We start from the raw sequence: 24,342 nt of genomic DNA, 5'->3' as shown, positions 1-24,342 counted from the left end.
ACAACGAGAAAATACTTGAAGCAACGTGAATGGTTGCTGGAAAAATATTATTTCCACAAATATGGCAGCATTAGCCTTCCGTAGATGTTAGCTCTTCGACTGGTCTGCCCATTGTATGTTTTCATTTTGGGGCTAACGAATACCTTAGCGTTAGTGGAGTCTTGTCTAACTGAAGCATATTATTGACAGGATGGCGAATCTTGGATACTATTATACCATGACTACTGTCTTGCTGTCAAGTCATGGTCATGTAAACGTACCTGCAATACACGCTGTCATGTAGCACGCCAGCTGCCCGGATACGTTAGCTCGTGCTATGTATTTGGTGATGGTTCCTTTTCTCTCAGGGATCAAGGTACAGAACACTCCCAAGGTCAACCCAATCGCCGCCAGATGGTTCTGTCCACAGAATGCGTACGTTCCCATCACTTCAGATCGTTTCTGGGAACGAGAGTGTCGACAATGATCAACAAGACTATATGTTTCATCCTTGTCCCTTTGGGTCGGTGAATGAGCCTGTTTGTTTAACGCCTCAGCAATCAATATATGAGTTATATCACGGTGTGCTATAGTAGAGATTGAGTGGGTGAGTTTAGTTTACGCCGCACTCAGCATTATTCCAGCTATATGGCGGCAGTCTCTAAATAATCGAGTCTGGACCAGACAATCCAGTGATCAACAACATGAGCATCGATCTGCGCAATTGGGAACCGATGACATGTGTCATCCAAGTCAGCGAGCCTGACCACCCGATCCCGTTAGTAGCCTCTTACGACAAGCTTGGGTAACTGAAGATCAATTCTAGTAGAGAGGAGACAGTAGCAAGATATTAGAGGTTTGTTTCTGGGAACGAGAGTGTCGACAATGATCAACAAGACTATATGTTTCATCCTTGTCCCTTTGGGTCGGTGAATGAGCCTGTTTGTTTAACGCCTCAGCGATCAATATATGAGTTATATCACGGTGTGCTATAGTAGAGAGTAGCAAGATGTTAGAGGTTTACCGCTTTGATTAAACCCACGATCACGTGTATAGAAATGGCAAACCAAGGATCAAACTCAAGGCGAATGCAGGATTCGAATCTACGATCATATGATTGCTAAAGTATCACTGATCTATTTGGGTGGGTGAGTGAACCAATTTGTTTCATGCCTCTACCATTTGACCATGTTTGGGACATTATACGTCGCAGTATAATATACCAGAGATGATCCCCCAGTAAACACTAAGGGTGCGCTGGAGCAAGCATAGCATCATTAATGGAATGCAATACCTCAACGTCAAATTCAACGTTAGATACAGTCAGTGAGGCGGAGGGTCGTGGATGTTATTGCAGTTGGCGGAAGTTAAACCAGATACTGACATTGTTAATTACATGGTTTCTTGAGGACACACGAATCTTGTTATGACAGTTCTTGTTAACGTGACCGCCTCCGTGGTGTAGTGATTAGAGCGTCCGCCCGGACAGCGGAAGGTCGCGGGTTCGATCCCCGACCGCGTCATGCCAAAAGACCTTAAAATATGGTACTTGTTGGTCCCTGCCTGGCGTTCGGCATTAATGGGTACAACAAGGACTGGTCGGCTCGGAGTCAGTATAATGTGTCTGAGTGGGGTATTCATGCTTCACTGCGGCATAGTATCTCAGTGGGCTAGCACTATAAAACCAGCTTCAGTCTGGGCTAGTACAAGCAGCTGCACATGCACATACACACGCATACACGTCGTCATATGAGCTAAATATTCTCAAGCACGACGTTAAACCCAATTTCACCTCACCTCACCTCACTTGTTAACGTCAAACGACCACAGTTATCAACACTATACCATGGATCAACTGGTTGCCGTGTTTGCTTCTGTGTTTTGCAACAGTTTTCCGTTCTATTTGCGTTTGGATTTGCCCTTCAGTTGTGCGAGTGCCAGTTTATCGAGATAGTTAATGTGAGTTTTGGATATGAGCCTTGCTGTGGTTAATTGTAACAGTTTGATGCTCTGAAAAAAGTATGGGATGCTGTGATATGTTTTCGGTGTATGTAGCTGTGGAGGCCAACGTGATGTGTGATTTGAAATTTGGACCACTTTGGTGAAACACATGAGACCGAGTGTATTACTAACACACCAAGGATGAGGGCGACAGCAGGGTTCGAATCCTCAATTATATAACTGCTGAAAGCAGCACCAGTATTTACAGGTTGTTACAGAAGGATTAACTATAAGGTGAGGTGAGGTGAAATTGGGTTTAACGTCGTGCTTGAGAATATGTCGCTCATATGACGACGTGCATGCGTGTGTATATGTATGTGCGGCTGCTTGTACTAGCCCAGACTAAAGCTGGTTTTATAGTGCTAGTCCACTGAGATACCACGCCGCAGTGAAGCATGAATACCCCACTCAGACACATTATACTGACTCCGAGCCGACCAGTCCTTGTTGTACCTATTAATTCCGAGCGCCAGGCAGGGACCAGCAAGAACCATATTTTAACGTGTTTTGGTATGACGCGGTCGGGGATCGAACCAGCGACCTTCCGCTCTCCGGGCGGACGCTTTAACAACTACACCACGGAGGCGGTCGATTAACTATAAAGAAATGAAAGATTTAAACAGATATCACAACCATGAGGGTACATGGCAGCGCAGCACATTCGAATGAATTATGCTGGTTACAATCACTCACCCACCCACCCACTCACCAGCTCGCTCCCTCACTCACTAACTCACTTACTCACTCACTCATTTACTCACCGTCAGTATGCCCCCAGGAAGCGTCCTGTTGGTGAGGTCCAGTACGATGTCTCGGTTCTCCCAGTGCCATGTCCCGTTAGTTGTGGCAACGTACTGTTCAAACGCCTCACGATTCTTAATCAGCTTCCCAAGCAGTTGATAACCATAAAGAGAGTTTGCAAATGTCTTAATGCCAAACAATTCTCCAATCTTCAAGAAATCAGAGCTCGAAAAGCCCATGATGTACACGATGGGATAGAAACCATAGGAGCACAGGAACTGAAACAAAACAAAAGACCATTTTACATACACGTGACAATACCCGCGCCACCACGTGATAGAGAACGAAATGGTTACTTCTAAACAGGGCCTAGATTTTCGAAGCTCTCTTAACACTAAGCTAGTCGTAAGTGCCATACATTAACATTAACTTACGACTATCTTAGCGCTAGAAGAGCTTCGAAAATCTAGGCCCAGGTGTCCTCCCCATAGTTCCTAGCATGGTGATCTACCTTCAGTTGCTGGCGATCTATGGCCCGATTTTATAGTGTGTTGTTTTGAAATGATTTAGCATTTTACTCTCAAACTAATTTTAATCAATTTGTGATAATATAGTCGTTATGTTGTCCTTCGGTGACATATTTTAAAAAAATGTATAAATATATTTATTCTTAGTACATAACTTTTTGCCGTCACGATATGGCTGATATATTGCCGATGTGATGTAAAATTATAACTCCCTCACTCACTCTAAACAGGTGTCAAAGCTACCGATGCATATACAAAGTCTACATATTCCCCTGTGAATATGCAATCGAAAACATTCCAGCTGTGTTGTGAATATTAAATATTGTCTCTAAATAACAGAGACCTAGCAATCCAGTGATTGATACGACAAGCAGCGTTCAACGCGACCGGTGTTTGATGACACGCTATCAATGGAACCTGACCGACTGAGTTGTGTCGTACAATTACATCCATTTCCAGGAAGCTGTTCCGACCCTATTCACCGCAGGGAGACCAACTGAGGACAGTTTTAACATCATCCATACTCATGTACATGTTGCATCGGCATAGCAGTCCAATATAAGTAATTCTATAAATATAACCATTTGCACAGGCTATATTGTTTTGTGGCTTTTTATGAAGAACCCTGTTTTCTATGAATTTATTACCCACGTGGTCAACGTATTGGTAGTTGCATACTAATCTCGTACGTCACACGTGTCGTATCGCGTTGACCTGTGTCGTAACGATTTGACCTGAGATTCTAACGATTTGATTGGATAACGGATGACCTCTCAATTAGGTCACATTCTGACATAACTATTTTTTCATTCATAACAAACACGTGAATTCATTCATTTTACAACTTATATGCATTGTGGGAATGTAAACATTGCGAACGTTGCCGTGTCGCTGTTTAATTGCGAGTCGAACTGAGACACTATATCCGTCGAAAAACGTAAACGCAATGTTTCCACCAGTGATGTTAGCCGAATGAAGCAACTGCAAACCAAGAAACGAGGTGCTACGGAGTAGTTTACTGTAGGAGGCTGTACGTGGCGATGACAACTGACATGCATCGTGACGTCGGTTACCAAGGCAGTGACGTCATTATAGTGTGACGTCATGCAAATATTGCCCTACAGTACAAAACTCTTCCGCAACCTCATTTTGAAACCAGTTTCGGTTTGAAACCAAAAACATAACACAATACGCTATTTTGTAAATTTAATGCATGTAAGACGTGGGTAATACATAAAATACCACACGAGGTCTCATTACATACGAATTATACGAAACTCGTGACCTTCCTATGTTATCTGACCTCGCTTTCGCTCGGTCAGATACCATAGGAAGGACACTCGTTTCGTATAATTCGTATGTAATGAGACCTCGTGTAGTATTCTCTATACACGAACCATTCACAACAATGGATATCAATGACAAGAATATTTATTATAAATTACCCCAAACGACATTCCAGCCACGCCCACTCTGTCCCCGAACCAAAGTAGCGTGGAGTCAACGAAATCGATGAAGGCGATAAATATCATCTGGGTGACAATCACACTGGTGACGATCGGTACTGCGTCTTTAGCCCCCTCTGACACGGCTTCCAGAAGGTTGTTGAACTTCCTGTGTAGCATGATAGTATGAGGCAGTGTTATCGGTTGTGCAATAATGTTTCACCTGCTACACATTGTACCTGTAGACGAAGTGAGGGGCAGAGATTTGCTGTCTTTAGACCTAAGTTATAACGTTTTAGGCATCTCTGGTGACGATCAAAGCAGTGTAGAATGATATGGACATTTCCAGCAACCTATTTTTGAGTAAGAAAGTGGGACTAGCTATTGCCTCTTATCTCACATTTTTTCAATAAATTACGTATTGACATCACCATTATCAATGAATACCAGTTTTGTATACATATACTACCCATCAAAGTTTAGACTCACTTAAGCAATCACAATATGTTGTGGATATATAAGTGGTTACAGTGAAGATGAATTTCTCTACTTACTTGGGGGAACCAACACCAAACCTTATGCAGATGAATTGCATGAGGATCATGCATCAAAGTACTGAAAAGAATGTGCAGATATCTTGCATGTGAACAGCTGCGTTGTGGTGTAAAGTTTTGTTAAGAATTCGCCAACTCTCACTGATTTTCATCATTTATTAAACTCGTGACAATAATTATTTCAACGTTATGGATTTGTTTTACAATACATCAGTTCATGTGTAAACAGTACCCTTAAACAGTATGGAATATTTTGTAAAATCTAGTTTTAAACAGTTGACTGAAGTAAGTGGCTACATTTACACTAGTGAGCCGAAACTTTGGATGGGCAGTATATATTAAGGACGTTGTTTGTGACTGACGGGACAGGGATGTTGTAGGCGTCATGTGGCTGGATTCTGGTCGGCTGTGATTCCGGCGCAATCAGCTTGGACATGGCCAGGGCTGCAGGGGCGGACATGACGCTGGCTGCTAGCAGATGATTGGCTGGTGCCTAGTAATAACAAGAAAACAGGCATCAATATCTTCCGGAATGGTAAAATACTCCTCAGGAATTGTTATGAGAAATGATAAATAGTTCTCCACATTCTTCACGTCTAACGAAAGCATACATACGTAAACTATTCATATACATTTTACTCTTGGGACAAGACGACAGTTTTCTAAAAGGAAGTATATTGCCATTATTGTTGTAAATACGTGAATCATCTAATCATCTCTTTAGAACTTCAGTCAAATTCTATATCTTGCCTTGTGAACGTTCATTCTTTAGCTGCAGTTTTGTGACGATTACAAGTATAAATGTACTCGTAATGTTAGAATGAGTGTATGTTTACTACATGAGGATCAATGTTCACAAGATCAACAAGAAAACATTGTGTCCAGGGACACCAGGGGTGGAAATAACCCATTGCCCGACGCCCGAGTCCAATGTTTTTTTCTGTCGGGCAAGCAAATTTGTATATCACACTGTACAGGTGTCAAGTTGATATTCCAATGTTAATTATGTTGTTTATGTAAAAAATAAACAAGAAAACGGCCGGTATAGTGGAAAAATTATCAGGGCAAGTGATTTTACATGTGCCACTGTACCGGAGTACACTAGCAATTTTAAAGTTATTTCCATCCCTGGACACGGATGCCCCCGCTCCTGTAGGAAGAGTTCACACATTCAGGGTCCCACTGAAGTACTTGAAAACACAAAAAACAATGTGTTGAGGGGTTAGATAACACAAAGATCAATAATGGAACAAAATTCACGAAAAAGTTCAATAAACATCTATGCAACTATGAGATGCACACCTTTCGAGTCCCAATGAAACACACGTATAAGCTTAATCAATTCTGTTGAGCAGTTTTTTGTGGAGAAGTGGATAGACCTAATCCCCTATTTCACTATCATCACAGAGAAATTCAACAAGTTCAAATGTCTCTAAACATACCAAAAAAAATATAAAATACAAAAACAAAATATGAGATGCACACCTTTAGAATCTCTTTAAAAGACATGTGTAAGCTAAATGAGTTTTGAGCAGTGGTTTTTTAGGAGAAGTGGATAAAGTACACCCCCTGTTGTATGTGACGAACAGGATGAATAGAACCAAATTCAGCTAAGTTCAAACATCTGTAGAAGTGACAAAATTAAGAAATTGGACGAACAAGGTATGAGATGCACACCTTTAGAGTTCCAATGAAACACACGTAGAAGCTCAATCAATTCTGTTGAGCAGCTTTTGTGGAGAAGTGTATAGACTTCATCCCCTATAACATTATATTCAGAGAGAAATTCAACAAAATTCATGTAAGTTCAAACGGCATTAAAATTGGAAAAATAAATAAAATATGAGATGCATGCCTTTAGAGTCCCTATAAAGCACATGTGTAATCTAAATGAATTCCATACAGCAGTTTTTGAGGAGAAGTGGATAACGTACACCCCCTGTTGGATGGAACGAACAGGCTGAGTAGAACAAAATTCAACTAAGTTCAAACATCTGTAAAAGTGACAAAATTAAGACATTGCATTAAAGATTATGAAATGCACACCTTTAGAGTCCCTACGAAAGACATGTAGAAGTTCATTCAATTCTGTTGAGCAGTTTTTGTGGAGAAGTGGATAGACTTCATCCCCTATTACACTATCATCATAGGGAAATTCGGCAAAATGTACCTAAGTTCAAATGTCTCTAAACTTACCAAAAAAACCCAATGAAATACAAAAACAAAATATGAGATGCACACCATTAGAGTCCCAAGAAAGCCCATGTATAAGTTCATTGAATTCCACAGAGCGTCTTTTGTGGAGAGGTGGACAGAGTACATTCCCTGTTTCGTACGGACGGACACGGAGGGTAACCCTATATGCCCCCAAGCCATATATGGCGGGGGCATAAAAATCAATTGTACAAGAAAACTGAGAAAACCTTTTTTTAGGTTTGCAGAGTGATAAATTAATAAATGCACATTCATATCCAAACTATACTGGAAGGCAAAAGAAACGTCTTAATATTGGAAATGATATTTAGGTATCAATGGAGTATTTGAACCTATTTTTTTAAATATACAGTCAAGTTTGAGGAAAACATGAATCGTGGTCGTATAGCCTGTTTTGCCCAATAAAGTATTGTTTGAGATTGAGGGTAGAAATGTTTTTGTTTGTGAAAAGGGAAGAGTTCACACAAACACAACATTGAAATCGAGATGCACGTGCATGATGCATGCATTCAGGCATAAATTGCCGGCTTGTATGCCAATCTTTCACTTGCTTTCTGAACACAGCACTTTCTTTTGCCTTTCAGTATATCTCTTTTCAATCTCTGTATATGCAAATAATGCAATGTAGAGTGCAAGGTGATATGAATTAAATCGCAAACAAACATCGACTATAATTTAGTTATAATATTACCATTTTTTAAATGTAGACATGTTTTCAAATAGGTATTTTCCCATTTTTTCTTTTGCCCCGTATCCCGTAAGTCCACAAACATTTAAAGTAAATTCAAACTCTCCACTATTTTTAATCATGGAATTGTGTCTTTTAAAATGTATGGCTAGATGTGTCGAAATTGCTAACGGCTGAAGGGATGGTGTAAATCCAGGTAGGGCCCATGCAGGAAGCAAATGTACAGTAAACCCCCATGGTCCCAGTATTGTGATCTACCTTCAGTTGTTGGGAATCTATAGCCTGTTTTTATATTGTATTGTCATTTATAGTTGACATATTTTAGATTTAGTTTCTGGTGTTAAATGAATATCTGTGATACACTGGTAGTTTTACTGTTCTTCGTCAACAGGCTTTTAATTAACTTTATTTATCTTTGATATAATTATAAATTGTTCTCGTCACAATATGGCTGAAATATTGCCGATGTGACGATAAATATTAACTCACTCACTCACTTTGCCCCGTATACAATCTGCCGACACAGATTTGGTCACGTAGACAATCTTGCTTATCATCAATGTACAGGAAATCAGGAGATAATATTACATTTGAGTCGGTGACTCCAGTTCGTTATTTATAAAATAATCAATACGTCACTTCCCCGGCAACCAGACCATGATTCCTCACAACAAATCTCAGCCCCCTCATAAATAAATATAGTATGTGACTTTTACACAAGAAATTAAGATGTGTCATCATACTATTAATAAAAGTTTATCCTGCCATTAAAACGCAACTCATCATTTATAACTTGGGTCATACATCATATTCAGTCCCGTAAAAACATTGCAAGTAACAACTTTCTTCTGTAAATGACGCCCGTATTTGAGAAAATGCTTCCATCTGGTTGGTAATAAATTCCTATTGCATATGATTAATGGTCCAGGTTGATTGATCTGTATTTATTTTGTAAGTTTTCGAAACCTATTGGTAGGAACTTTCCTCTTCAACAAAGTTTTACAACACACACGCATTATTTAGCAGTAGTGTATCAAGCATGTCTTGCTTGACTGTGTTGAATATTCACAAGGCATAACTATTTCAAATCACTTCTCATTTAGTTATAGCATTTTTAAAAGAAATCGATTTGTTGAATGATTTGTAAATAGATAAATATTTTATGATTGGAAGTTTAAATTAGTAACTCAGATTGTTAGTGGCTGTACCCTCAAAGGGGGTCAAAGTACTGTAAAATTATTGTCCCCCTAAGAGGGTACGTAAGTCCCAAAACATTCAAGTTAAATTTAAATTCTCCTCTTTTTCAATCGTAGAATGTGTGTGATTTTAATATATGGCTAGATTTGTCTCAATTGCTAACGGCTGAGGGGATGATGTAAATCCAGCTAGGGAGCAAATGTACTGTAAGTCCCCATGGTCCCTAGTATGGTGATCTACCGTCAGTTCTTGGCAATCTTGGATGACGTGATTAATAAATTTACTTACGTGTATATATTTATTGGACGGGATTCAAAACATATAGTATTGGTAAGCGAGCCTTGCAACGATATCAGAAGATGTCCATGGCGTATGCTCAAATGGTCAAAACGTTTATAAAACCTAAAAATCCCTCCACAAAATTTTGTTTTCCAAACGTTATTTTTTAACGTTATTAAAACAAAAAGGAAACGTTTTCAAACGTTTAAGCAACGTTTCCGTGTTAGCTGGGTATGGGCAAATTGTGGTGAAATATTGAACGGTTTTTATGTTTAACTCCGGAAAAGATGTATTTGCACGGATGGATGCACGGACGCACGCACGGACGGACGGAGTCCAAAATAATACCCCTGCAAAACGCGTTGCGGGGTATGATAACATTACTACATTAACTAAACTATTCAGTCTGTAATGCCACTGTAAAATGATAACACTACTGCCTAAAAGTTCATTCTCCTTAGAACATGGCACGAGCGTACATTCTTTAACGTTGCGCTGGAGAATATTTCGCTCATATGACGACGTGCATGCGTGTGTATGTGTAGGTGCTGCTGCTTGTACTAGCTCAGACTGAAGCTGGTTTTATAGTGCTAGCTACTGACTCCGAGCCGACCAGTCCTTGTTGTACCCATTAATGCCGAGCGCCAGGCAGGGACCAACAAGTACCATATTTTAACGTCTTTTGGTATGACGCGGTTGGGGATCGAACCACTACACCACGGAGGCGGTCTACACCGTGTTAATGAACATCTTGGCATTAATGTACAATAACACCACTGTCATGGCCAGGGTGTGACAAAACTATACAAAATAGATTAAATTAGATTGTTTGCGGTGGTATGTGGCGCTGTGCATAGAGCTCATGTCACAAATCAGTTGAAGTTAAGCAACGTTGAGCGCGGAGAGTCTTGCGATGGGTGACCGTGTTTGCCAGCTTGACTCATGAGAATTTCTAGTACATCAGTCCTGCCCCACAACGACGCATATGTGATACATGTGGTCTCACCTTAGGCAAATGAGTTTGTTTAAAATTGCCTCTGTTCACCCAGCAGAACATGGGTACCCGATGAATGGAGTTAAGAGCATTATAAAATGCACTTGTATGGCAACGTCCGAAACATACCCTTTTTCGGGTACTAACGAAAAAATCAATAATAATGCATCACTCAAAAATGTGCGCAATGATTCGAATTCCCAGTACCTACCCCAAACGATGTCAACATCCCGAATATCGTCCCTGCAATACTGGCAAAGCCGGCGGCCATGACAGCATGTAACTCGGACGGCGTGAGATGAGGAAGGAAGGGCTTGATGGCAAGAGGTGATTCTGCCTGGTAATGACATTAGCACTAGTATACTACCCGTCGAAACAACACGTTTTACTCGTAAATATATTCACTGATGCAACCATCAATGACACGACCAGTCATATGTACATGGGGAAATTACAATAGTTGTGTTTTGACCATTAAAATATAATCAGAAATAATACCACAACCAAGATGGCCCGTAGTGAACAAAATAACGGCGGTATCACCTCATCCTGCTACCAGCTACACTGCCGGACAAAAGAAAGTGTTCACCGGTGTTATTGAATGTGAGTGAGTGAATTTGGTTTTACGCCGCTTTTAGCAATATTCCAGTAATATCACGGCGGGGGACACCAGAAATGGGCTTCCATGTGGGGAATCGAACCCGGGTCTTCGGCGTGACGAGCTAACGCTTTAACCACTAGGCTACCCCACCGCCCCTATTTGAATGTGATGTATGTGACCGCAGTATCATAACTGAGATATTTCGAAGTTTCAACAGTGAGAGTTTGAAAACTAACAGTCACATCGGTAGAATTTCAGCCATGTCGTGACTGAAATACGTAACACATTCATGATATATAAAGTTCGATTATAAAAACCTGTCGACTAAACTATAATATCACAGATATCGATGTTAAACATTTACATCCAAAACTATTGTATTATTAGAGACAACACAATATAAAAACATGCAATAGATCGCCAACAACCGAAGGTAGACCATCGCACTAGGAACCATGGTTGAGTATTACTGAGGTTCTGTCGTTCATAAAATAGGAATACACAATTTCACCGTACAGGCCCAAACACAATATTGATTGCTGTGTTGACGGACTCCACGGGGCTGGTACCCAGACAGACAGAAAGCAACCATCCAAAATTGGCCACGAATCCCTGGAGAATCCCGTAGTGGTACAAGACGTTGATAGTCGAGGAGAACATCAGAATAAATGGCATCACCTGAGATCATAAAACAGAAGAATATTTAAAGCAGATCTGAACTTACACATATAGCCACACATATATACCAACAGGTACAAAGTACACATACAGTCACAAACGCAATGAGACTCAAACTCACAGACGCACGCTGGGAAACACAAATACGCAGCCACAGAAATGACACACATTCAGACACATGCACAAAGAAAAGGAATGCACAGGCATAAACATACTTACATTCAGGCACATTGACACACACTGAAACGCAGACACACGCAGCCAGGCGAACAGACAGAACGCACACAAGCGCACGGACACACTGAAAAACACAGAGATACAAGCCGAGACAAACAGGGACACATAGACAAACTGTCTAAATACAGACACACGCACCTAGCTTCTACTATAAATATCGCAATGCACGCTGGCCATTAGAAAAGGCCCAAACAGGCTCCAAGACAGGATCGGGAATTCTGCCTTGGTGATTTACAAGACACGGTAATATTTTATCAAGGTGAGGTGAGGTGAAATTGGGTTTAAAATAGAACGGAAAACTGTTGCAAAACAGAGATGCAAACACGGCAACCAGTTGACCCATTGTATAGTGTTGATAACTGTGGTCGTTTGACATTAACAAGTGAGGTGAGGTGAGGTGAAATTGGGTTTAACTTCGTGCTTGAGAATATTTCGCTCATATGACGACGTGCATGTGTGTGTATGCGTAGGTGCGGCTGCTTGTACTAGCCCAGACTGAAGCTGGTTTTATAGTGCTAGCTCACTGAGATACCATGCCGCAGTGAAGCATGAATACCCCACTCAGACACAATAAACTGACTCCGAGCCGACCAGTCCTTGATGTACCCATTAATGCCGAGCGCCAGGCAGGGACCAACAAGTACCATATTTTAACGTCTTTCGGTATGACGCGGTCGGGGATCGAACCCGCTACCTTCCGCTCTCCGGGCGGACGCTCTAACCACTACACCACGGAGGCGGTCATTTTATCAAGGAACAACAAAAGGCATATACTAATTGGTACATTGTTATTTTCTTAAAAACAAATCCTTCACAAATCTCATCCTTTTATCTTCCTGAATTTGGCTCTAATCCAAGAAGTGTTTAGATCCTTGTAGTTCTGTCAGGTCTCGTTCTAAATAATCATGCCGACATAATTATCATAAAATTATTTTTACCAGATCTGTTGATTTGCGTATCATTTAACGCCACACTTTGGACCAGATAATTAATGGGTGACACATTAATGAGTCTACGCTTTAGTCAGCAAGGAAGACTTCCCGATCCCCTTGCAAAATGGATCGGTTCTAAACCCGGATCTTCTCAAGCCTAATAATAGTGACTGTTATAGCATTTGGTGTCGAGCAGATGTTGACAAGTTTTAGTGCACTTATGACTCTGGTCAGACAAGCCAATGAGAGAAATTAAAATGAGGAAATATTTTGGCCATCGTTTTCCGCAGAGTCAAAGAGATATCCATTTGCATGCTCTCCTATTCTGTTAAATATTGAAATCTGTCCATCTTTATGGGATAATGGGGACCTTTTCTGTCATGTGATCCACTTACCCGAAATGCAAAAGCGTGATCTTGATATGTTTTTCCGAATACAAATTCAGATCCTTTGTCAGTGTGTTCCAAGTATTCTTTCAGTCTTTCTCCAAGCCATCGGAAACCGTTAAACCCGAAACTGGTTCTGAGTATCAGCAGGGCAAACAGGAACTGTGTCCCGATACCCCAAAATACCGCGTGCCAGTTCACCTGAAATTGTAATCGAAAAAATATGTGCCATACAACACTATTCATGACTATTCATTGAGACCAACCGAGGTGTGACCAATGCTTTGATCCGACAGGACAGTAAGAACATAATAGTGACAATGGAATTGGTTCAAATTGCGCCCGTCCTCCTGAGAGGGTACAAACAATTCTAGTAAATTTAAACATACTACTGTTTTTAACTGCAGCATATATGCTATTTTAATTTATAGGTAGATCCTCAAAAATTGCTAACAGCTGAAGGGATGGTGTAAATCCAACTAGGCTCCATGCAGGTAGCAAAGGTACTGTAAGTTCCCATGGTCCCTAGTATGGTGATCTACCTTCAGTTGTTGGCAATATGTAGCCTGTTTATATATTGTCTTGTCTTCTGTTATTAAGCTGTTTTAGAGTTACATACTAGTTTTATGTTCATATCTGTCATATTCTAGTTGGTTTTACTGTCCTTCGCTGACAGATTATTTTTTTTTAATTTATCTTTATTTATTCTAAAATTATTTAATTGTTTTTAGTCACGACATGGCTGAAATATTGCCGATGTGACTTAACTCTTAACTCACTCACTCAAAATGCGTCCTTATTTTCAATATGTCCCACTTACGTTCATCAAATATAAATAGTTTGATATCAAGATAGCATTTCTCTGATTTTGTGTTTTAAAATATTCAGCAAATTGCCTTAAAGATTTCATCAGCTCTGATCTTCATAACAGCTTATTTGTTATCAATGTACATAAGCATGAGACGTAAATGATCGGTTTATTGATTTACAGTTTAAACAAAGGTGAAAGTTATTCTTGATATGCAGTGGTATGAGTGAGTGAATTTAGTTTTATGCCACTTTCATCAATATCCCCACAATATGACAGCGGAGGACACCAGAAATGGGCTTCACACATTGTACCCATGTGGGGAATCAACCCGGGTCTTCGGTGTTCCCCTTTAACCACGAGGCTACTCCTGGAAGTACAGTGTGGTATAAGGTGAACATGCTTTTGTGTAAACAACAATTTGTTGTCCCTTTAAATGAAGTTTGAATTAAAACATTCATGTGTATCATTTGTGTAATATACTCCTAATCTTACCACAGCCTGCCAGACGTACGGGCCAAAGCAATGACTTCTCAAGTCGAAATGCTGTTGGGTGTGGACATATACTAGGCACATAAAGAAACTGTGCATACAAAAATTTAAAATCTAAATTTATCAAACCTGTGTAGACACATAAGGATTTAAACTCAGAGATTAGTGACATGTATCCAACATGCATGCACGTGCCACGTTCCGTGACGGCAGTGGGTTCGTCCTTGAGACGTGCAATACGTTGTTGCACGTGCATTCCGGGAAAGAGAAACAGAGCACATGAATGCCACACAATACTGTCACTTTGGAAAGCTCAACCCCTGCCCATGCGATCGTTCAAAAAATTAAACGGCTGTTGAAACACATAGCATGCCAAAGCTCACGTCTGCGCAACGTCATGAGGCCACTGGGATGGTCCGTGGGGGAATGTCTCAACGACAAGTGGCTACACATTTCCACTGCCACTGGAATACCATTTCTGCACTGGTGAGACGCTACCAGAACACAAATGACGTCATCGATCGGCCACGTTCTGGACGTCCACGTGTAACAACGCCAAGACAGGACAGATGAATAAGAGTGACCCATCTTCGCCACAGATTTCAGACTGCAGTGATGACTGCCCGAACCATCCCAGGACTTCGCCGTATCCACCCCAACACAGTTCGACAACGTTTACGTCATCACGGGATCAGACCACAACGTCCCGCCATACGGCCTATCCTGACACAACATCATCGACAAGCTCGCCGAATGTGGTGCCGAAATCATGTCCGCAGACTGTTGTTTTGGTGGAGAAATGTTGTTTCTACAGATGAGTCCAGGTTTAACATTTCCCATAGTGATGGACGTCAACGTGCCTATAGACGCGTGGGAGAACGTTATGCACAGGCCTGTGTCTTGGAGAGGAATCGCTTTGGTGTTGGTTCCGTGATGATTTGGGGTGGAATAACACCACACCAAAGAACTCCTTTGGTGATTGTTCAGGGCAACTTAACTGGTGTGGGCTGCAGGGATCAGATTCTTCGACTTGTGGCAATTCCTTTTCTGCAACGTCAGACCGCCTCCGTGGTGTAGTGGTTAGAGCGTCCGCCCGCTCGATCCCCGACCGCGTCATACCAAAAGACGTTAAAATATGGTACTTGTTGGTCCCTGCCTGGCGCTCGGTATTAATGGGTACAACAAGGACTGGTCGGCTCGGAGTCAGTATACTGTGTCTGAGTGGGGTATTCACTGCGGCATGGTATCTCAGTGAGCTAGCACTAATAAAACCTTAAGTCTGGGCTAGTACAAGCAGCCGCACATACACATACACACGCATGCACGTCGTCATATGAGCGAAATATTCTCAAGCACGACGTTAAACCCAATTTCACCTCACCTCTGAACGTCATGGCCCTGGGTTAACATTCCACCAGGACAATGCCCGCCCTCATACGGCAAGGGTTGCTTTGGATTTCTTGCAACGCCACAACGTTGAATTACTGCCTTGGCCTGCAAATTCACCGGGTCTCTCCCCGATAGCGCATGTTTGGGACCAGATGGGTCGACGCCTACGCCGTCTTCCTCATCCGCCAGATAACGTCCTTGACTTTGCAACAGAACTTGAGAGAATCTGGCGTGACATCCCACAAGCCTTCCTTGCACGTTTGATAGGCTCTATGCGTCGTCGATGCACTGCTGTTCTCAATGCCGATGGTGGACATACCCGTTATTGAGCTTGTGACATGGTCGTTTGACCCATGTCCCGCTTGTGGGCTCGTGACGTCATTGTGACAATGCACAGTTTCTTATATGTGGCTAGTATATAATGGAAGGACCGTTCTACATCACCACTCGTCTCTTAATGTCCCATGCCCCTATATTGGTTACACCTACTTGGGTTGTCAGTCCAGATTTGATGAGGTCACTATGCGACGATGTCGCATTGGCCATACAAGGTATACTCATGAATATTTGTTGAAAGGCGAATATCCTCCGTTTTGCATCCCTTGTGATGAACTAATCACGGTCAAGCATGTCTTGCTTGACTGTATTGATTTTTCCATCACAAGGAATAAGTATTTCAATGTAAAAACTGTTAAGGATCTTTTTAGTACTCTTAATTTTCATTTAATTATTGAATTTTTAAAAGAAATAGAAAATTATTAGATAAATTTTGATGAATAGTTTGTAAATAGATATATATTTTATTATTGGTAGTTTGGATTAGTAACTGAGATTATTAGTGGCTGTACCCTTAAAGGGGGGTTGAAGTATCGTAAAATTATTGTCCTCCTGAGAGGGTACGTAAGTCCCAAAACTTTCAAAGTCAATTTAAACTTACCAGGATATTAAACGTAGTATTCTTGTTATTTTAATTTTGGCTAACATTTCGTACAATCGCCAACAGCTGAAAGGATGTTGTAAATCCAACTAGGGTCCATGCAGGTGGCAAAGGTACTGTAAGTCCCCATGGTCCCTAGTATGGTGATCTACCTTCAGTTGTTGGTGATCTATAGCCTATTTTTATATTGTGTTGTCCTCTATACTTAAAATGTTTTACATTTAATTACCAGTTTACATTTGTATCTGTGATATTCTAGTTGTTTTACTGTCCCTCGTTGACAGGATTTTATACTCTATCCTTAATTATTGTTATCCTATATGTTGTTTTAGTCACGATATGGCTGAAATATTGCCAAAGTGAATTTAAATATTAACTCACTCACTCACTCACTCACTCACTCAATGTCCCATGCATATACAGGCATGTCTTCATGTTAGTCATAGCCGTAAAGGTCCGGGTTAGAATATTGATCTTCAGTAAGCCATGCTTGTAATAAGAGGCGACAAACGGGATCGGGTGGTCTGGCTCTCCGACTTAGTTGACACATGTCATCGGTTCCCAATTGCGCAGATCGATGCTCATGTTGTTGATCACTGGATTGTTTGGTCTAGACTCGATTATTTACAGGCCGCTGCCATATAGCTGGAATATTGCTGAGTGCGGCGTAAAACTCAACTCACTCACTCACTGATGTTAGTCAATGCTTGCGTCTGTTTGTACGAAAGGATTTTGCCCTGATGCTCTGCTTAAGTTTCAAGTAACAGTCACGTTGAAATATATCTTTGATTAGGGTTTGAGGTAGATAAAGACTGTCTGGTATCAGTAGTCTATGTCTACTCCTTATCCTTGCTGGAGAACCAGAAAGGCGAGCCCAGCCAGAGAGACAAAGTTCTCCGCCACATTAACACGGATATTTCATAATTGAACTCTAAGGTTGATACAGACTGTCTACTGTGGGTTTGTCGTCATCCTGTTTCAACTACTTACCCTTTCTGGATGTTCGGATATCAGGAATCCCAGAAGAATGAAGAAGGTCAGTCCAGCGAGAGAGAGAAAGTTCTCCGCTTTGGTCACATTCAGTCCCAAGTAGATCGCCATGAAGAGGACCATCCCTATGTACAGCAACCTGCAAACACAAGGTGGCGACCATCTCACCCGACAGCAGGGATCGTTCATCGGAATATCATTGAGCTGTTTGTCTGGTACAGACATAGTTGCATGAACCCTATCTCAGCTGCACCTTATTGACTGTTTTGATGTTAACTTGTCGTCACACAGCTACTTGCTGTTGCAAAGGTTTCTGTAATAGATTCCTGACATGGAATATACCATGCGGACAACCCTCCCAAAAGTACAAATCCAACGCAAGCTGCAATAATGTTTGTTTCTTGAAATATTTGCCTACACATACGAGGAATATATGTAGCTCTACAAATAATTTTAGTTACGGATGTTGACAGTTATCGTTCATTGTGATGATGAAAATGTTTACCAGCTGGAATTCCAACTCAATAAGTAAACATATTGTCTAAAATATTTATTCTCGTATTTGAGTTTGTTGTTTACCGCCGCACTCAGCAATATCCCAGCTATATGGCTGCTACATCTCCAATACCAATAAGTCTAGTATAGTGTTGTAAGTGTGGAAGAAAGATTCATGTTAACAGTATTTTGCTGTGGGGTCCTCACCATCTGATTGTTCTCCTTATCGAAGGGGAATTCGTTATCTTGGTGGCCCATGGAGACAATAGTTCATGAACGCGAGTTGTCAACTTGACCTTGGCATAAATCAGGGCGACAAAACCGGTCCCAAGCAGCAGTCTCAAAGAACCTTCATCCCCGAAGGAAAATCTAATGCTGAAGCCGACATACACAGCATAGGCAGTCAATGCGATCAGTGAGAATATAACCACAAGCATGCTCTTGTTGCGAATTATCTTCTTGCAAAGAGACGCTCTTGCCCAACCATATGCCGCTCCACATCGTAGATAATGTTCTCTGCTGTCAAATGCTTCGTCAGGTGTGTGGGATATAAACAAGTCCACACCTTCTTGGTCATTTTCATGTTCTGCTTTGGGGCACGTTCCCTCTGGAAACAGTGCCTTCTGAAAATAGATACAATATTAGCAGCAACAGCATCGGAAACAACAGCAGGGTAATCACTATCACTATCACTACTGCGACCGATGTCATCACCACCGTTGTGTGTATAAGTCATTGATAGCCATAAAGGTAACTGGTTGTCACAAAAATACCCCTGGCCTGAGAGACAGATTGTTGATGTCAATAATGATATCAAAACAGTTGTTACTTGACAATGGTATTAATTCCTTGATGTAAAGGCAACTCACCCCTGGACTTTCTCGTTTGACGAGGGCGATTTTCTCTACACGGTGCTGTCCAGCCATGACCCTGACAGTGCAGATACAATCATGTCAGGATTGTTATATATGTGCATTGATCAGTAAAAAGGTTCTTGTGAAACCGTACCTGCCTGATATTTCAGCAGACTTGTGTTTCAACGTGTATACACATTTCCCATGTTTGTTTTAATAACCGATCTAAACACATTGATAGCACGTGACATAGATATCGGAGTTTTTTAACTTTAACAGGTGCTATGGTGATATTGACCTTACATTAATGCAGAACTGTACAATTGCGATGTATCAGTTGCAATCTTTAATATTGTGTTCACTCCTGTTCTACCGTACTTTAGTTTAATTGACTAGATGTTTATTGTAATGTACCTTGGAAAATGACATTTGAAACTTGAAAAATTAAGTATTTCATTCGCTTATCACAAACGTGCCCACTTTGTTCCCAATGTTCCCAGTGCACATGGGCGGTGGGGTAGCCTAGTGGTTTAAGCGTTCGCTCGTCACGCCGAAGACCCGGGTTCGATTCCCCACTTGGGTACAATGTGTGAAGCCCATTTCTGGTGTTCCCCGCCGTGATATTGCTGGAATATTGCTAAAAGCGGCGTAAAACTATACTCAGTCAGTCCCAGTGCACATATGCCCACGGATGCATCAGTCCACTCTTTTCGGGGGTTCAAATGTAAAATTCATTTCAATTTTGAACGTTTTATGGATGGTCTCATGCTTCCCTCTCACAATAAGCTGATCTAGCGTAATTTACCTGAAATATGTGGTACCTCACTAACTCAGGGATCTAAGAGTGTAACAGCAAGGATGGCTGGTCGTGCTTAGTACAACTGCAATGCACTATTTTATGGTTTCAGATTAATACAAGTAAAGCCAAACTAACTTAGAGATGTTCCTATGCAAATCAAACTTTCTACTACCCGGTAAATAGGAAAAAGCAGACTCGAAACTGAGCATTAAAACATTCTACGCTTTGATAAACGTTCAGATCTTATATCATTCCTTAACGCGTTATAGAGTGAGTGAGTGAGTGAGTTTAGTTTTACGCCGCACTCAGCAATATTCCAGCTAAATGGCGGCGGTCTTTAAATAATCGAGTCTGGACCAGACAATCCAGTGATCAACAGCATGAGCATCGATCTGCGCAATTGGGAACCGATGACATGTGGCAACCAAGTCAGCGAGCCTGACCCCCCCGATCCCGTTAGTTGCCTCTTACGACAAGCAAAGTCGCCTTTTATGGCAAGCATGGGTTGCTGAAGACCTATTCTACCCGGATCTTCACGGGTCTAACGCGTTATAGAAAATATATCACGTTTCTCTATGGTTCCTCTCCATAACGTAAAACCGATGTCAACAATCGAACAAGTACACCATTGCTCTCTTCCTGCCGTTTCCTTCGAACCATTAGTAATGTCGTTTCAATTTGTGAAGAAAACATGTAGTTTCATAACAATGCCAACTCCACATTAAATTTGTGTCACTTCAAAGGTGTTCACATTGACATCAAACGTATTGATATTGATATTAAAGTATTTAAAAAGGGACTTTGAATATATCTTTTAATAAACAAGATATATATGACAGTCTGTAGTGAAACATGAATCTGATGAAATGTACAACTATTGTCGAATGGCTTAGTGCAGAACGTTGTTCTCTGGTCCGATGTGAACATGAAGTAAAACACTTATATGTGTTTAATTAGTTTTTCATTGACGACAGCTCCGTTATCACACAGTTATATTAAACTGATGTAATACATATCCTTCATCCATCTGTTTGTTTGTGGTTTAACGCTGCACTCAGCAATATTCCAGCAATATGGCGGCGGTCTGTAAATGTCCTCCATCTGCCATTCGTTGGTTTCACATTACTTTTCAACTCGCTGTGCGCATGCGCAGAGCGTGTGAAAACTATCCACTGGCGTGCTTCCGGTTTGGTCGTATGTTTATCGATAGCGTAAACACTCCAAAGAAAACAAAAATCAAAACAAATATATAGTTTTATGTCGAATACAACTGATCCCAGTTGATTTATGAGACAGAGACCGGGATTAGTTAAATAAATAGCTTTATTTATGTTAACTAGCTCTTGTATAAAGACATCTCACCACCACCGTCCTTCCCGCAGATCCCCTTCTCGCAACTAAACAAACACATCTCTGATCGAGTTGCAACCAAAATAGGACAGCAATTATTGAAAAGCAGAGGCAAATGGAAGTATGTACTCAGCTATGAACAGTTGTTACAACGCAAATAATTTTCATAACGACTTTATTTAGCGTGCATTTACACTATCGATAAACATACGACCAAACCGGAAGCACGCTAGTGGATAGTTTTCACACGCTCCGCGCATGCGCACAGCGAGTTGAAAGTAATGTGAAACCAACGAATAAGCACAATAACACCTACACAGTGCCCCCCCAGCACATAAGTACACGTCTCACCTGAAATCTTGAGGTAGAATGACATCGTGACAAAAGCTCTGGAAATTGTTTCAACCTACAACAGTAAACACTGTTTCTTCATTACTTAACATTTCTCCACCTCACAGTCATGCATGTTTGTCTCAATGTTTACGCTTTCTTCAAATTTGATTCCGGTACCTAACGACTAGTTTCGAGTTTAGGGGAGCAGATTATTCCTGGCGACATAACGAGGGTATACACAGGAATTAATCAAGCAATACAACCTTTTAACCAGTGGGATAACAACTTTATGCTGAAGCACTCCTCTTTCCATTCAAAGTTGTAAACTATCCATTTATCACCAAAACACTGGTTACATCGGCTGCAATCTTATCGTGATACCCGTGAAGGTCCGGGTTAGAATTTGCCTTCAGTAAGCCATGCTTGTCGTAAGAGGCGACTCACGGGATCGGGTGGTCAGGCTCGCTGACTTGGTTGACACATGTCATCGTATCCCAATTGTGCAGATCGATGCTCATGATGTTGATCACTGGATTACCTGGACCAGACTCTATTATTTACAGACTGCCGCCATATAGCTGGAATATTGCGGAGTGCGGCGTAAAACTAAACTCACTCACTCTTATCGTGAAGGGTTTCTTCTATCCTGTAAATTGTTCAGGTATTACAGATGCTACTGCCGAAGAAAAAACGTACTCAAGGGTACTGATTTTTGGACATGGTATCACGCTTGTGTGGGGTAAGCAAGATTCATGAGATTTTCAGGATATCACGGGTCCGTTGAAGCTACAGACCTACATAAAGTTGTTACTTTTTCACTTTTGTTCACAAGCATTTTGAATGACGACGTGGTTGTTCACAGGTGTGTCTGTTTGCACGTGAAGTGACCTTGAAAGCTGTTTGCCGTCGTAAGACCAAATTGGGCAACCATTTTGCCATGTGTTGCGCCCCTGTGTCGGTGGAGGACGAGAGTCTGGTGGTTGAGGGTACAGGAAGCAGGACCAGGTGTACCTGTTGCCTAACACACCACTTCGCCCCTTACTTCACCTAGACAGGTGGGAGAATGGACCCGATTCTATCAAACGCCTGGTCATGCTAAGCCCTGCACATGTATATTTTGCTGCACAATTTGAGAAACTCACTCACTCAGTCACCCACTCACTCAGTCAGATCAGGGCTCCTGGCAGGTCAAGTCTCAATAGCTTTATTCCGCGTTATTGTCCATAAATATGTAGGGTATTTACGGTTCAGACATGAAAACGATACGTATTGCGATACGCTGATCGAAAACCGGTATTTTGACTTGCATTCGGAAAACTTCGTAACACTCGGAAATCTTCGGGTAAGTCCTTGTTTCATTTGTACCAAATATTATTCATATTTTTATTTTATCATGATTAAAAGTTGTTATTAAAGCTTAATCAAGCCAAGTGATTTTGTTGTGTTTTTGCTCTTTAAATCAAGAATTAACTCAATTATAAGTAGTTTTTTGTTTAAAAATACTTCATGCAATATATTGCAATACATATCGCAATACATGCTTTCGCATTGCGATATGAAACTTCTCTGCAATACCCACCCCTATAAATATGGGGCGAGTAGGCAATGGGTGGTTATCAAAATGAGGCACAACTTGATCAAGAATGTCGGTAATGTAGCGACGTTTCACAATTGGTTTTCCATTTCAGTTGTCCAGGCAGTTCTTCAGCTAGTGCAGTTCAACTTTATTTGATTTCACATAACTCAAAAGCAAATGCTCTAACTTGTTTTCTCATAATTGTCTCTCGTTTCACTATTGCAATTAACATTTACTGAATACATCCACAACCATGGAAAAACAACTATATTGTGCAAAATCATTGGGTCGCAGGATACTGTCATAAAACTGTTTTCAGCTAGAAAACATCAAGATCTATCGTTCCTATGTTCATGGATCCTTTTCAGCAGGTTCTTAGGAACAATACAGATACTTTTGCAAGAAATAATTTAGCTTTATTTCAGTTCATGATTTCCTTTTCAGAATCTACCTACATGGTAGTGCTTCAGACCATACATCGAAGCCATGCAATATGCATATGAAACAAGTAAGTTGAGTGAGTGAGTGTGTATGGTTTTGCGCCGCTTTTAGCAATATTCCAGCAATATCACGGCAGGGGACACCAGAAATGGGCTTCACACATTGTACCCTAGTAGGGAATCGAACCGGTACAAGTAAGTTGAAGAAATCAACTCGCAATAACACTGAAACATACGTTATGTTTGGGATTACACTTTCTTAGTAAAGTACTGTGTGCTTTGACTTTGTGTGCTAGCGATTACATGCTTAAATCTGGGGGAGTATGGTTAAACCCCGCTTTTAGCAACACTTTAGCAATAGTGGGTGGGGTGGGGGGGTGTGTGTTGGTGTTTAGAAGGAAGGGGAGAGAGAGAGAGAGAGAGGAG

General features: G+C 41.1%; 1 protein-coding gene and 1 long non-coding RNA gene across 2 annotated transcripts; one reads left to right on the top strand and one right to left on the bottom strand.

The window, feature by feature from the left end:
- Positions 1-268: 268 nt before the first annotated feature.
- LOC124285077 lies at positions 269-6,599 on the top strand. The gene is made up of 3 exons (XR_006900720.1): positions 269-279; positions 3,125-3,126; positions 6,474-6,599. It is a non-coding gene; the product is annotated as an uncharacterized LOC124285077 (long non-coding RNA).
- Positions 6,600-11,727: 5,128 nt separating this feature from the next.
- LOC124285070 (solute carrier family 28 member 3-like) lies at positions 11,728-19,490 on the bottom strand. Its single transcript, XM_046721214.1, has 5 exons — positions 19,434-19,490; positions 18,772-19,187; positions 18,070-18,208; positions 13,463-13,654; positions 11,728-11,898 (listed from the first exon to the last, which is right to left on the bottom strand). The coding sequence occupies exons 1-5, from the start codon at positions 19,488-19,490 to the stop codon at positions 11,728-11,730; spliced, it is 975 nt and encodes a 324-aa protein (XP_046577170.1).
- Between the last annotated feature and the right edge of the window lie 4,852 nt (positions 19,491-24,342).

This window comes from Haliotis rubra, unplaced genomic scaffold (assembly GCF_003918875.1).
Source record: "Haliotis rubra isolate DU_JTF1 unplaced genomic scaffold, ASM391887v1 Scf351, whole genome shotgun sequence".
Lineage (NCBI taxonomy): Eukaryota > Metazoa > Mollusca > Gastropoda > Lepetellida > Haliotidae > Haliotis > Haliotis rubra.
Note: the sequence above shows the minus strand (reverse complement) of the source record. Positions and strands in the feature narration are given on the sequence as shown.

Excerpts from the sequence above, each read along its gene's own strand:
- LOC124285070 (XM_046721214.1), bottom strand. The coding sequence starts at position 19,490 with ATGGCTGGACAGCACCGTGTAGAGAAAATCGCCCTCGTCAAACGAGAA. Across the intron at positions 18,209-18,771 it reads ATAAGGAGAACAATCAGATG|GTTGCTGTACATAGGGATGG; the intron begins GTGAGGACCCCA and ends TTGTGTTTGCAG. Across the intron at positions 11,899-13,462 it reads ATCACGCTTTTGCATTTCGG|GTGATGCCATTTATTCTGAT; the intron begins GTAAGTGGATCA and ends TTATGATCTCAG.